At 44.4% G+C, this 14700-nt stretch overlaps 1 protein-coding gene across 6 annotated transcripts in view; it reads left to right on the top strand.

Annotated features, from left to right (window-relative positions):
* Nucleotides 1-14700, top strand: part of LOC120395203 (regucalcin-like) — a 39724-nt gene that overhangs the window by 12791 nt on the left and 12233 nt on the right. The window contains exons 2-6 of one of the 6 annotated variants that reach the window (XM_039519383.1): nucleotides 1223-1325; nucleotides 1464-1548; nucleotides 1945-1994; nucleotides 2174-2224; nucleotides 8722-8887. In XM_039519383.1, the coding sequence (XP_039375317.1) occupies nucleotides 1533-1548; nucleotides 1945-1994; nucleotides 2174-2224; nucleotides 8722-8887 (283 nt within the window). In that variant the 5' untranslated portion in view covers nucleotides 1223-1325; nucleotides 1464-1532. Of the gene's footprint in view, nucleotides 1-1222; nucleotides 1326-1463; nucleotides 1549-1944; nucleotides 1995-2173; nucleotides 2225-8367; nucleotides 8434-8721; nucleotides 8888-14700 lie in introns of those variants that run through there. The other 5 variants (XM_039519386.1, XM_039519384.1, XM_039519385.1 and 2 more) reach the window with 5 other exon arrangements.

The following is a 14700-nucleotide window of genomic DNA, read 5'->3' on the forward strand; positions in this document are numbered from 1 at the left end:
TAAAATCAAGATTGTTTTTCTAAAAGACATGCTCTAGGAATTATTTTGGGAAAGTTCTATGGCCTGTGTTACACAGGAGGTCAAACTAAATGATCCTAATGGTCCCTTCTGGCCTTAGAATCTATGAAATTGCTGTGTCTGTCACAACTGTGATAATTGTTGTGTGTGCCTATGACTTTGGCTTCTTTTGGCTTCTCTAAAAGAGCTGTTGGTGATTTTGCTCTGAGACTTGGCTTTGATCTGTTCAAAACACACTCTATAGATGCCCAACCCACTGTATGAGAACTTGGCTAATGAATTCTTTTCTTAGTGTCTGACTATTAGAAGTCTGTCTAGCTCTCTTTGCTCCTCCAGTGGTACTATGTGTCCATATTAACCATCCTGGTTTCTGTAAACTTGTGCAGCGCATCCACAAGCAGCACATTCTCCATCCTGAGCTTTGTGGTATGTCGTAAAGCTCCTGGATAAGGTACACAACATGGGAGCAGGTGCCTATATACATAAAAGAATACATATTTGCAGTTCAACATATTAGTATATTTGATTTCGTCAAAGATTGCTTCTAGCCGTTTTGTCCTGACCACAATGCCATGTATGTGTCATGATGGGAAGGAGCTATGCCCTCAACAAATACTTCCAGATGCCCTGACATAAAGCCCTAAACAGCTTCTATGCCCAAAGCCTGCTAGACCCTGGGCTTGCGGTTCACAAAGGTGAGCACTGCTACTTGGTATTAATATTGGCAAGGTAATAGAAACAGGCATGGAGACGTGCCTGTGTTCAACATTATTAAAATATGGTGGACCAGATGAACTTCAGTGAAGGAATCAGTGGAAAATGAGGAATCATTTGCTAAAAAATGCATCCACTTGCCTGGTGTAAGGTGCTGTGGGAATGTTGTATTACCTCAACCTCAAATCCCACCCAGAGGACCTGGCTGCTTCTTTCATTTCAGCTCCCAAACCTTGTCCAGTGGGGAATAGCTGCCTGGTAGATTTTTATGCATGAGGTATGGTGAATACCCATCCCTTAAATGGAACTTCTCAACTTCTTCAAACAGATGTTTTTCAATTCATATTTGAAAGAAAGAACAGCAGTCACCTCCCCCTGTCGTTTCCTCCCTGCTGCCATTCATCCAGTGTAGTGGAATTTCTTCACGTTTGTTTTAATGCATTTATTTGTTGCTATGTCCTGAACAGAGACTTACTTGCATTGATTTCAGGTAGGGTTGGGCAAGAACTTAACAACAGGAAAAGCCATATCAGGAGGAGCAGCTGCTGTGCCCTGAAGGTTTTTTCACTCATGTTCTAAATCTATAGTCACGGGTGAGTGTATTTATTTCCAACTGATCTGGGAAAATCAAAGTACTCTTTTACCTGAGAAATTGTTTCTATTGAAATAAGCAATAAAGTAATTACTGCCTTGGGATCCAAAATCTTCCTGATCCAAGTTTTATTCAACAGGGATTCTTTTGAAAGAGAAGGAAGTTACATGAAGATAACTTTTCAGTTGACTTTTGGAAAACATTGCTAATGGGATACCACAAAGGTCAGTAGTGGCATTTATGCCTGTTTATTAACAGTGTAAATGCAAACAAGTTTGTTTTTGGCTCTGAAAGGGGGGAGAATGGCAAATACTAAGGAGGACAGAGTCAAACTGTAAAATGCAGGTTACATCTAAAAAGAGGAGATTCTAGTAGGTGTAAAATTGGATACCTAGAGGGAAGAAGTGGGGCAGTTAAGAGGAAAGGAGTGAGCTAGAGAGAGAATTAGTAAATATTTGTAATGCCATATTGACAGACCCAATGTTGTTCTCTGGTGTGTGTAATATGTAAATAAAATGTGTGTGTGTGTGTGTATTTATAATAGTATATGAATCTCATGCAGAGAAGTAATAGTGCCTTAGTATAGCAATTCAGTGTCTTAACTATCACATTCCGTTTAGGAAAACTAGAAGTAAAAGAACTTAACAGCCATTGCATAAGGACTTTTAGGGTAAGATATCAGGAGAGACGAAACAATCTGTATGTGTGTGTGTAATCTTGGTGTTGGGGGCAGGGGGAAATACTATCACGGAACAAGGAACCCACAGGTGGTGTTGCAGAGGGATATAATCATGATCTATGAATACCATTAGGTTGACAATTTCAATAGAGAAATTTTCTATTTCACAGAACAATAGGACAAGAAGCAAATTAACTGAAGATAAAGACAGAAAAGTTGAGGTAAACTTTTACTGCATGTGTGTGTGTGTGCACGCTTGCGCTTGCGTAATTGTGGGTTCAATTGTTTTTATAGATACAGTCCTGTTTTGGTGGGGATGGGGGAGAGATGCACCACCCTGGGAGAATTTCTGAGATTTAATGGGTAAAACATGCATCTCACTGCATGCTGGGTTACCTTTGCTGGCTGGTGCATATGAGTGGCAAGCCTGGGCCCTGCTTTGGAGTATCTTGCACCTCGAGGGGCACATTGCAGAAGTACTTCATGTGCTTTGGGGAGCACAGGGACAGCAACTGTGCCTGGCTGTTGGGCAGGGTGAAGATGTTTTTCACAGCCTCCTTCCCCCATGTTTGCATGTTCACAGAGCATTTATCATCTAGCTCTATGTGAGTTGTAATTTTTCATTGTGATGCTGTTTCACAGCTTGGATGACTGACTGACTAATTGCATCCAGATTGCTCTGTGAGAAAACAGTGCATTGATTTTTGTTGTTGTGGTTATTACTTCACTTCTTTGCATTGCTTCATTTCATGTTGGCACTATGGTATTAAATTTTATGGCCATACTAGTTTTGGCAACAGAAAAGTAGTGCTGGTTGGGAAATGTGTTTTTCCCATGAAAATTTCTTGATGAAAATGGATTTTTGGAGGCTTGTTTAAAATATGACAATTTTTGTTTCAGTTTTTGACCAACAGAAATGAACAATTCTTTTGGTTTTCACTTTTTTGATGAAAACAGAATTTTTTTCCCCCAAAAACTTCCATTTAGTCAAAAAAAGCATTTTTATTTAATAGCAAAAAAATTTGGAGAAAATTTTTCAGTCAGCTTGCTGTAAGAAAGAAAGGCCGGTAGGCTCCATGCTGTGAAATGGAGCCTGGCACAAACGCTCGTGAAACACACAAACACAAAAATTCTGCGGCTCCCCTGTTTGGGTCTGATGACAAAACACTGATTTAGCTTATGTCATTAGGGGAGGTGGTGGTGTTTGTGACGGGTTTGGTCACAAAGATTCCCTTGGGACTGTCACCTGATGTGCTGAAATTATCTCCAAGCCCGTTTTCCCTGCAAGCTTGGGACTTCCAGAACCCTGTCTTGTTGAGCCAGACATGCTAGCCTGCTGCAACACAGACCCAGGGTCTGGTCCATGCCCTCAAAGCTCAGACTTAACTGAAAACAGTTCAGCAAGTTACCTGCCTCCAGCACCCAGACACCCAGTGTCCAATGGGAGCCAAACCCCAAATAAATCTGTTTTACTCTGTATAAAGCTATACAGGGTAAATTCATAAATTGTTTGTGCTCTATATTACCTATAGAGAGAGATGTTTGCTTCCTCAGGTATTAATCACTTACTCTGGGTTTATTAATAAATAAAAGTGATTTTATTAAGTATAAAAAGTAGGATTTAAGTGGTTTCAAGTAATAACAGACAGAACAAAGTAAGTCACCAAGCAAAATAAAGCAAAAATGTGCAAGTCTAAGCCTAATACATTAAGAAACTGATTACAGGTAATCTCTCACCCTCAGAGATGTTCCAATAAGCTTCTTTCACAGACTAGACTCCTTCCTAGTCTGGGCCCAATCTGTTCCTCTGGTACAGTCTTTGTTAGATCCAGCAGACATCTCAGGTGGTAAGCAGGGGTTTTCTCATGATTGGCAGCCTCCTTTGTCCTGCTCCACCCTCTTTTATAGCTTTAGCACAAGGTGGGAATCTTTTGTCTGTGCTTATCCCCACCCCTGCCTCATCAATGGAAAAGTACAAGGATTAAGATGGATTCCAGTATCATGTGACATGATCACATGTCGCTGTTAGACCCCGAGTCTCCATTCTTCCTGGGTTGGCACACACATGCACAAGAAGGTTTGCAGGTAAATAAACCATTTACAACCAATTGTCCTAGTCAATGGGAGCCATCAAGATTCTAAACCTTACAAGAAATTTTTTCATAACGCATATTCCAGTTACATCATATTCACACTTATAAGCATATTTCCATAAAACATATGGAGTGCAACCTCACAGTGTTATGCTGACAGAAAAACTCCTTTTGTGGGCATATACTACACAAGGGTGGTCTGCCACTATAGTTGTGCTGGCTAAGTGTTTATAGTGTTGACATGGCTTTTTAACCACCATTTTAAAAAACCCAGTATCTTACACACACGACTATCCTTCCTTGAGGTCTCACATGACATTGTACTACAAAATCCTTTCCCCCCTCATTTTATCCCTCCAGTCATTTGTGTCTAAATTTAAAAAGTCTGGGCTAGTCATTGGGGGATATGAATGGTGAAATATCTGGATTTTCCTCCTTTGCTCCAAATGAGAACTCAGAGAAAAATGCTGAGCAAGACTTTTCCACTTCTCAGATTGTCCTGATGCTGCTGGCAATGTGAAACAGACCATTTTCAGGGCCTTGTTTCATGCCTCATCATTCATGTGACTGCTGACTGCACAGAAAATGTAAACAGCTAACTGCTAAGTATAGATAACATCAACTATTACACATTTTTAATCTCTGAAATTGCTGACAGTTTTACTGGGTCAGCATAGGAAAGAAGACACCAACACAGTTCTTGGATTCAGCTGCTGGAGCTGTGTTCTTTACTTAGTCCTTATTAGCTGAATAGTATCACATTTCCTCTTTGTGTCCCATAGCTTGGTTTGAATATTCTGCCTTTTTGTCTGTGTTAAAACTGCAGTGTTGTTTAAATTGTGCGTGTTCCCAAAATTACTTAATTATCTTTCACAGACTATTGTTCAGTTGGACAGAAACTTAAAGGATCAGTTGTTACCTTGTTCAAGATTTCAATCTGAAGTTGAAATTGAGAGTGTGTGAGAGAGAGAAAGAGATGGACAAGGACACTTAGTAGCCAGTGGTTAATATAGATTCTTTGGATATATCTAATAGATACTGAAGTCACAAATTTTGCTACAACAATGATTTTTAAAGACACAAAATATTTAAAATTCAGAAATACTATTTTAAGAGAACTCTTGGAAAGAGATTTTTAATTATACAGTTTCTTTTTTACATCAGAATGGATGTTTTGATGTCATATGGCTTTTAGTTCCTAAACAGAAATACTTCTTGCCTCCTCAAAGCAATGGTAACTTTGAGATGTTTCAATATGCAAAGGATTTTGATGATACATGTTGGCCACGTCTGCTCTGAAAGTGGCTGAGGCATGATTTCAAGAGACTAAAATGTCAATATAATTATGTATAATGCCTTCATAAAAAGTGAACCAGATGTTGTTATTTTCATGAAAGTATGTTAGGATTCACTGGTTTCTCTTTGGAATGTTAACTTTCCTGATTATTCACCTCAGGGGTGATCCATATGAGGGATTTAGTAAATAATGTCTGTGGAATGCTGTACAAAACACAGAGGAATACATAAAGGGGAAAACTTTAAAAAAACACAAATGACTTTCAATGATCGTTAGGCACCTAATTGCCATTTGTGCTTTTGAGATTCTCCCGCATAACTAAGACTAGGCATGTTAAATGTGAAACCCTTTGGAAAATGAGATGTATGGAGACCTCTAGGGGTATGTCTACACAGCCTACTGCCTGCCTGGCAAACTGCTGGAGCACCCCAGCTTTCAAGTTCCCAGCGCCTCATCAGGCCATCAGGTGGGCTGATGAGGAGCCGGGAGCCCGGAAGCCCTGAGAGCCCTAGCTCCCAGCCTTGAGGCTTCTTGGTAGCACAGGCCTCCAGGATCCGCTGCTCCAGGATAGTCTGCCAAGTGGGGTCTCTCGGAGTTGGGGCTCTTGTGGCTTACAAACTGCCCCAGAGTCCAGGCTCCCGTAGAGCTGGGAGGAGAACAGTAATTCCATTTTCACAGAGAATGTCAAACTTTTTCTGAATTGGAACAAGACCAAGTTTCAAAATCCTCTGCAAAACATTCTCTTCCCAGCTGTAGTCACTGTGATACCCCACAATGGAGCTTCATTTTTTTTCAGTTTGCTTTTTTAAAAAGCGAGGAAATTACACACAAAAAATATGTTACAAGAACCTTATTCAGGTTGCAAAGTCAAGCACTATGTGTCACTCTGAAGCCTGGAATGTCTGTTGAGTCATTGTGAAGTGATAGAAAGAGCTACAAGCATATCACCAGGTTCAGTCATCCCTGGGGTCCACAGTCTGTTACTGTCCAATTTTAAAGTTTTCAGCCATTTTCAGCTTTACAAACTGCATCTGTGCAACATTAAGGCATGTATCTGTGCCACGCCAAAAGCCTAGACCACTGTGGGACCAGAGGTTACTCAGCCAATCACCATCCTTACTCTGTAGCTAATTTGTATGCAACCATTTAATTGGTTGTATGAGGGAGACTACAAAAATGGCAGATTACTTGGCCCCACTTCCAAACCACATAACCAGCACACACAATAACCCCAAACACACACAGCCTCTCACCGCAGCACACACTCCTTATTCACCACCTGCACAAATAAACAGAAATCTCCCAGCACAACTCCCTCTAGAAACGAATCAACACAATCAGCATACATAATAATACCAAACACACACAGCCCCTCACCACAATACACTCCTCTCATTTGCCACCCACACAATCTTCCAGCACAACCAACCACCCCAGACACAAATCAACACTATCACCCAGACAGCAACACAACCAGCACACACAATAACCCCAAACACGCACAGCACCTCACCTCACTATAAACCCCTTATTTGCCACCCATCGAAATCCATACAACTCTCCCTGCCCAACACAAGCCCCCCCCCCAACAACACAGCCAGCATACACAATAACTCCAAACACACAGAACCCCTCATGGTAGTGTACACCCCTCATTTGCCACCTGAACAAATCAAAACAAATCTCCCAGCACAACCTTCCTAGACCCAAATCAACACAACCACCCACACAACCAGCACACACAATAACCCCAAACATCACTCTGAAGCCTAGATGCCTGTTTTGTCAGTGTGCAGCAAGAGAAACAGCTATAAGCATGGTTGCAAGCTCTTTTTGTTCAGAATATCATCAGGTTGAATCATCACTGGGTTTCACAGTCTGCTACCATCCCTCTTTTAAGTTCTTAGCCATTTTTGGCTTTTTTACCACGACTTTACATATTACACCTGTGTGATAGTGCAGGCTTTCATCTACTGGTAGATGGATGAAGCTACTATAAGGTGGGCGCATACATAAGATCCCTTTCATTAATATATATATTAATTGATAATTAATGAGAGGGATCTTATGTTCTTGAAATACTATTTTTACCTATTACCTTTTAAACACTGCTCCCCTGACCAGGGGCGGCTCTAGAAATTGGGCTGCCCCAAGCAGCGCGGAGCGCTGCGCTGCCCTTCCCCGGTCCCGCGGCGGGTCCCCTCTTCCCGCGGCTCCGGTTGAGCTCCTGCCGGCATGCCTGCGGCAGGTCCACCGGAGCCCGGGACGAGCGGACCTGCCGCAGTCATGCCTGCGGGAGCTCAACCGGAGCCGCGGGAAGACGGGACCCGCCGCAGTCATGCCTGCGGCAGGTCCGCTCGTCCCGGGCTCCGGTGGACCTGCCGCAGGCATGCCGGCGGGAGCTCCACCGGAGCCAAATGCCGCCCCCCCGGGAAACGGCCGCCCCAAGCGCCTGCTTGGCGCGCTGGTGCCTAGAGCCGCCCCTGCCCCTGACTCCTACACTACAATCACCTTCATATCTGTATGTGATGAGTGGACAATCCCAACTTAAAATTTGGCTCAAATATTGAATTAACGCTTGGCAACACCACAAAAATATTAAACCCATGTCCTAGAATTTGGGGGAAGGACGGATTACTCCAGGGAAACATCAGAAAATACATGTAGAAAAATGAATGTTAATGATAAAGTTTGTATGCAGTGTAGCTGTAGCTATGTTGGTCCCAGGATATTAAAGAGACAAGGTGGGTGAGGTAACATATTTTACTGGACCAACTTCTGTTGGTGAGAGAGACAAGCTTTCGAGCTCTGTGTAAGGTCAAAAACTTGTCTTTCTCTCCAACAGATGTTGGTCCAATAAAAGATATCACCTCACTCACCTAGTCTAACTATAAAGTTTAGCTCTTTTTCATGTTTGGCTCCCCCCTCACCCCTCATTTTTTGTTTATTCCCTATTTTCCCTTTCTCTTTCCAGAAGCCTGTTTAGCAAATACGAGGCTTGAAAATATCACCTTGAGTTTTTATCAAGTTTTAGCATAAGGTAATTTGTCCAGTTATAAATCTGGGATCCTCACACTGTAAGTCTCAATATTCAAATCCTAGATTGTGAGGTGCTAAGATAAGATAATAATGGGACCCATATAAGTACCAGAGACTAGATGTATTGGATTCCCCAAATATTCACTAATCTTATGTGGCAGCTATGGGACCATATAGTTCCCTAATTCCTGCTCTAAATATGATGTTTCTATAAAAATTCAATACAATAAGCCTTCTTTTGTTAAAATGAATTTTTCATGTGGTTCATCTTTTGCTCTCCTCCTCTCAGGCCATGTGTTCTATTAAGATTGAGTCTGTTGTGAAGGAGAAGAACAGGATGGGAGAGTGCCCAGTATGGGAAGAAAGGGAAAATGCACTTGTATATGTGGATATTAATTCACAGAAAGTTTGCCGCTGGAACTCAGTCACCAATGAAGTGCACAGTGTGTCTGTGGGTAAGACAGTGCCACGTTAAGTCTTAAAACTTGTTTGCTACTTTCTTTCTGTACCTTTTAGGTTGTTTTCCCCCCTGTGTTATAGTTGATCTATTTCTGCTGATATCGTTTGTATGCATTGGCATTGTAGCCACGTACCCAGGTTAGTAGTTTGTCAGTTAGTAGTGTCATGCTGCCTAGTATTGGACACAGCTAAGGCATGGGGCCAGGCAGGGCCACTGGCAGCTGGGAGCGCTGGGAGTGTACCCCACCGCTGGAGTGCAGTACACACAGCGGCAGCACTTGCCAGAGCTTCCAGAGAGGTCTTAGCTAGGCACCACTCCTGCAGTGAGTTGCATTGCACTATTGGGGAAGGCTTTGAAGGCTATTCCCGGGAAGTGTTTGTGGGAAGCCCGCCATGCGGTGGTATTGTTTCCATTTTGCATTTTCACAGCGCCAGCAGCGTTCTTTCTCATTGTCTTTGTCTTTACTCTAGTCTCGCGTCTGTGTTGTGTGGCAAATGGAGGGTGTGCTCTGGATCCTCTTAATTTCTGTGTCACTGCTGACTGACACCAGCAGCGAGTGTCATTCAGCACAGCTCCAAAGTGAGTCGAGAGGTCCCAGTGATGATAATCATAGTGGATTGATCGAGTGCTAGTGGAGTGACAGTGCATGTGGCATTCCAATGCTCAGCACCGTTGAGCGCCGACGTGGCTTTGGCTCGGAAACAGGTGGGCTGATCACATCAATTGGGGCAACTCTGTGGTGGAGAGCAGTGACTGCAGAAGTCTGGTGTGGCGAGAGAAGCGAGCAGTGGAGAACTGTGCGCTGAGACTTCCACCCACTGGCTGCTGGACTAAAGATTGAGCCTGCCACAAAAGACACAAGAACTGAAGCTGGCTGCCTCTCTGGGTGCAGCTGGAGCAAATCAAGACGGCAGTTTGGGAGGTGAAAAGGTGCCGTGGGACCGTGGGAATGGAAAGAATTTTTTTGCGGCAAAAGGCAAATTTGAATGATGCAAGTTTGCAAGGCAATTAATCGTGAGTGTGCTAAGGTGACTCTGGATGGCTTTGCACAAATTGTGGATGGGACTGATGGGGGCGATAGATGGACTCTGCCCCCTATTCTGATGCTGCCCATTCCTATTCTGCCCCCACCTGGCATATGGTTCCTTTCTCTGTAGGCTCATTTCTCTTGGCATTGGCATTTACACAGGCTTCCTGCGGGCGGCCTGATGGCTTGCAGATGATGCATGCGAAGATGCATGATGCATGATTCAGGAGATTTTCCCAGACAGGAAAGAACAGGAAGGGATTTTTAGGGGGATACAGGATCCTCACAGGGGATGGCCACCACCTGCCCTTGCTGTGCCTTGGAACTGCCTGAGAAGCTTGACAGCTGCAACCACCCCCAGGACAGGGACCTGAGGAACTACAGAGCTGGTTCATGTCAGTGGTTGTGTTGGGTGTTTTGCTCTGTGAGCTGTTTTTTGGGGCTGTGTTTGGTTGAGGAGATGGGGGGTGAGCAAGTGGGAAGCTTGGCTTAAGCTATCCCCGCTGCTATAACATTGGGAAGGGTGAAATATTCAGGATGAGGGTGAAGGAAACATTCAGTGAGGGGAGGCTCAGGGAGCCACAAGAGAGCAGGGCTGAGAGGCAGAGAGAGCAGAGCTACAAGGAGCAGCAGAGGAGAGAGGCAAGGAGGCTTGAGGCTTGAGGGAAGAGGTTGAGGCTGAAAGGAAGAATTAATATTGTGCCCCTGCATATGTTGTGATATTCCACATACACACTGTTATTTTGCTCTTTCTAATTCTATGCTGAATTCTTTCTTCACTATTACTCTATTAATTTCTTATATCTGCTCTCTATCTGCTTTTACTTTTTATAAAATGTTTTATTTGAAAAGAAAACACAACACACAGACAGACAGACACACAACAACACAGACACACAACATTTCATTGGGGAAGTTGGACACACAGGGTGTGTTGGTGATTGTTACACAAGTTGATTCTGGGGGTGCTCATTAATGAATCCTGCACTTCACACTTCATATGCTGGGTGGGGTGGGGGGTGGAAGGGTAGGGTGGGGTTGGGGAAGGGTACAGGGTGTGGTTGTGGCTGGTAAGGGCTGGTTGCTGGTGGTGGTGGTGGGTGCTGACTGGATGCTGTGGTAGGAAAGGGGCATTGGGGGGAAAGGCACAAAGGGCAAAGCAGGTGGCAGTGGGAGACGGACTGGAGTGCTGCATTGAGTGGGTGACTCTATAGGAACAGCCATGCCCATCCTCCAGGCCAGCTTCCTCCTTTTTCTCTTGCCTCCTCTGCTTTCTCCTGCTCTCTCTTTCTTCTTCTTTCTTCCACTCCTTTTTCTCTTCTTCTCTTCTCTCTTAGCAGAAAGATGAATTTTCTCTTTTTCTTTGCTTTTTTCATTTTTTTTTTCTTTGATTTTTTCTTTCTGTGATGTTGAACATCTCTGGGCAGTGTAGTAAGAGACAGAAGTAGAAACAGAAATGACAACATTGTATCCACTATCCATTGCATGCAGCATTGCACCAGTTCTTACACTCACTTTGATCCCAGATCATAAATACACCAAAAGGAAAGAACCAAAAAAACAAGTGAGGAAGATGGTGAGTGAGTATAGAGATAGGAGGGGGATTGGAGGGGAGAGGGCTGGAGAGCTAGGGGGAGGCTGTTGAAGGAGGGAGGGAGTGAGAGGAAGAGTGATGCAGTGGTGATCAAGATCTCCTATCTATCTTGAGTCTCCCAAAACATTTTCCAGGACTTAATCCTGGGTTCTGTTTTCATGAGATCAAGTCACTAGGGAACACTAGGGGCTCTTTAGAGCAATTTAGAGCACGCCCGGGACGTGCGGCGGGCTGCGCGTCAATGGTGTTCCCCCACCACTGGCAGAAGGGTGGAAGACTGGCGCCGACAGTCGCCACCACTGGGGACAGAGGACACATGCCTACCTATTCATAAACCTGCGCAGAGGCATGCCCAACCTGCCTGCTGAACTGCAGATTAAGAGACTTGTGATACGAGATAGCGCGACAGGCTACCACAACACATCTAGAGGCTGGCATGGGCTCATCGCATGCATCCATAACTAAGCATGCTCTCCAGAACAGAAAAAAAAGCTAACAAAACGCCAACCAATAAAAGCTGTCCTGCTCTGCACCTGCTCTGCTGCATTGGCTACTTCTGCTGGGCTTCCTGGCTGCTGAGAAGAGCTTCTCCTTCCTGGCTTGAGGTTTCTTCCCCCATTCCAGGCTTCCCCTCGGTCCCTTCCCTCCCCCCGCTCTCTCCTCCTCTCCCTCCCCCTCTCCTCCTCCCCTCCTCCTGTCCATCCTTATCCTGGGATTGGCAGTGGGGCCCTCCCAAATATATCTCATCCATCAGTATATCATCCATCTCCGGAGAGCAAAGGATCGCCTCCGGATCGCTGATTGCGCTTTTTGCCTCTCTCGGCTTTGCTCTTTACACTCTCACTCTTTAACTAGTGCCCTGCATTGGCCCGCCCCCGCGCCTGGCCCGATCCCTCATGGCCTGATATAAGATATCCCTCTATCGGGCGCAGCGCTGAACAGACGGCCGGCCTCACCCCAACCAACAATGGTCCCACAATTCACACTCACCAGTGCTCCCCAGTGCTCTGCTTGCATGGTGGTGGGATGGTTTGTGTAACCACCTGTACTGTAAAACTGATACTGATCCACTGATTGGCAGCCACAGGGAAGGAGATTTTAAATTATTTTTATTTTTTTTTAAATTTCGTCGGCTGACAGAAGGCAAGAGCAGTAGAGTGCAGAGAGTGTGCAGAGAGGAATTCTGGAATGGCTCCCCAGGAATCCTGGAGGAGGACAGCGCTGGTGTAAGTGTCCAGCTGAGCAGCGCTGGATCACCAGGCTGGATCTCCACTGCACCTGCCCCCCCGGCCGGATTCAGCCAGCGCCAGCGCTGAGTTGGTTGCAGCGCGCTGGTTGCTGCTGCAAGTGGTGACGGGGTGTTGTTGCAGCGCTGGAAAGCCTCCACCAGCGCTGCAACTTGTAAGTGTAGCCAAGCCCTAAGAATGCCAATCTCAGGTCAGACTGCCATAAAACAGGGCATGTTCCCCAAACTGGTGGTATAGTGTATTATAAGCTTTCACTAAGCCAGTAACAAATGTGTACTTCCAAACTGCTATACTAGTTGTTATGTAGCCACAGACAGTCCCATTCAGGCCCTCTAGCCCCTCATGCACCATCCAGACAAACCAGAATTATGTGATAAATGATTATTAAAATCAAGAATCACATCTATTAGATTCTTCTCATTCCAAGGGAACCAGACGCACACCCCAGGTCAAAATATACTTCAGATCTTACCCCCAAAGCACGCTGTAGCCAATCCTTTAGTTCCTAAAAACTAAAAGTTTATTAATTTATAATATAATATAATATAATATAATATAATATAATATAATATAATATATAAAGGAAGAGTGTTATTAAGAGGTTATTATGAATCATATCCATTACAGTTGATTTCAAAGTTTGTAGATCAGGATAATAGCAGTGATGTTAAATCTGCCAGTTTGTAATAAATCTCTCTGTTCCATCTCAAATATTGGGGTCCTCAGTCCATTGTTCAAAGCTCTTCTTTTTTAGAAATCATAATTCAGAGATGTGGAGCAGGAAAGAAGCAAGGGGATGATGTCATACTCTCCCATTGATAGCCCCCACCCCTCCAACCCATGTGTATGGAAAGTTACTGTCTCAAACATGGAGTCAGAGATCACATGTTCTATGTGCCCTTGCTGAGTCATGAGGCATCCATTGTCTACATGCTCTCGGAGGCATCCTCAAGAGGGGTCCACTGGAAGAGCTGATTCTTTTTAATGGCCCATCAACCATGGCTGGCTGGTCTTGATGTAAATCTGTCCTGTGGGTGTTACCTAGGAACACAACATGTTCAAGATACAAACACACAGCAAAGATCCATAACTTCATACACGATGATAATAAATATAAACAGGATAACTTTGTTCAACAAATCACAACCTTTCCAATGATACCTTACAAGGCATACTTTGCATAAGATTTATTGCAATTGTGCAACAGTGATGCTACATCAGTGGTGATATCTTAGTATACATATGGTCATCTTTATTCCTATACAGAGCCACAAGTAGTTTATAGTATTTCATGCCATCCTTTTACTTTCTGTTGAAACCAGTGAACTGCACTCCTACAATCAATTGTTTAGTAGGTGGCCCAAGTCAACAAGACACAGAATTATAGTTATCAAGGTGGCGGTTTGAAATGCAAGGATCACTGTGTCTAAGTCCAAAGTCAACAGGAAAGGGCACAGTTTTCCCGGCAGTGGCAGGTGAAATGGATTTTCTTCTTGGCTCTGGGTGCTTGAGTGTTCAGAAATAGTGAGGAGCCTAGGAGAACACTCAGGCCTGGTCTACACTAGGGTGGGGGGTCGAACTAAGGTACGCGATTTCAGCTACGCAAATAGCGTAGCTGAAGTCGAACTACCTTAGTTCGAACTTCTTACCTGTCCAGACGCCGCGGGATCGAAGTCCGCGGCTCCCCCGTCGACTCCGCCACCGCCGTTCGTGGTGGTGGAGTTCCGGAGTCGACGGGAGCGCGTTCAGAGTTCGAACTATCGCGTCTGACGCGATAGTTCGAACTCCGAGAAGTCGAACGCTACGCGTCGACCCGGCAGGTAAGTATAGACCTACCCTACGACTACAAGCTATGTTAATGATCTGAATGGAAGGTAATGTTATAGCTGTGGTAAGTTCTTCAGAGTGCCTCACTCCTCCTACTCACATTATCTCAGTCT

Source organism: Mauremys reevesii, linkage group 1 (assembly GCF_016161935.1).
Source record: "Mauremys reevesii isolate NIE-2019 linkage group 1, ASM1616193v1, whole genome shotgun sequence".
NCBI classification, from domain to species: domain Eukaryota; kingdom Metazoa; phylum Chordata; order Testudines; family Geoemydidae; genus Mauremys; species Mauremys reevesii.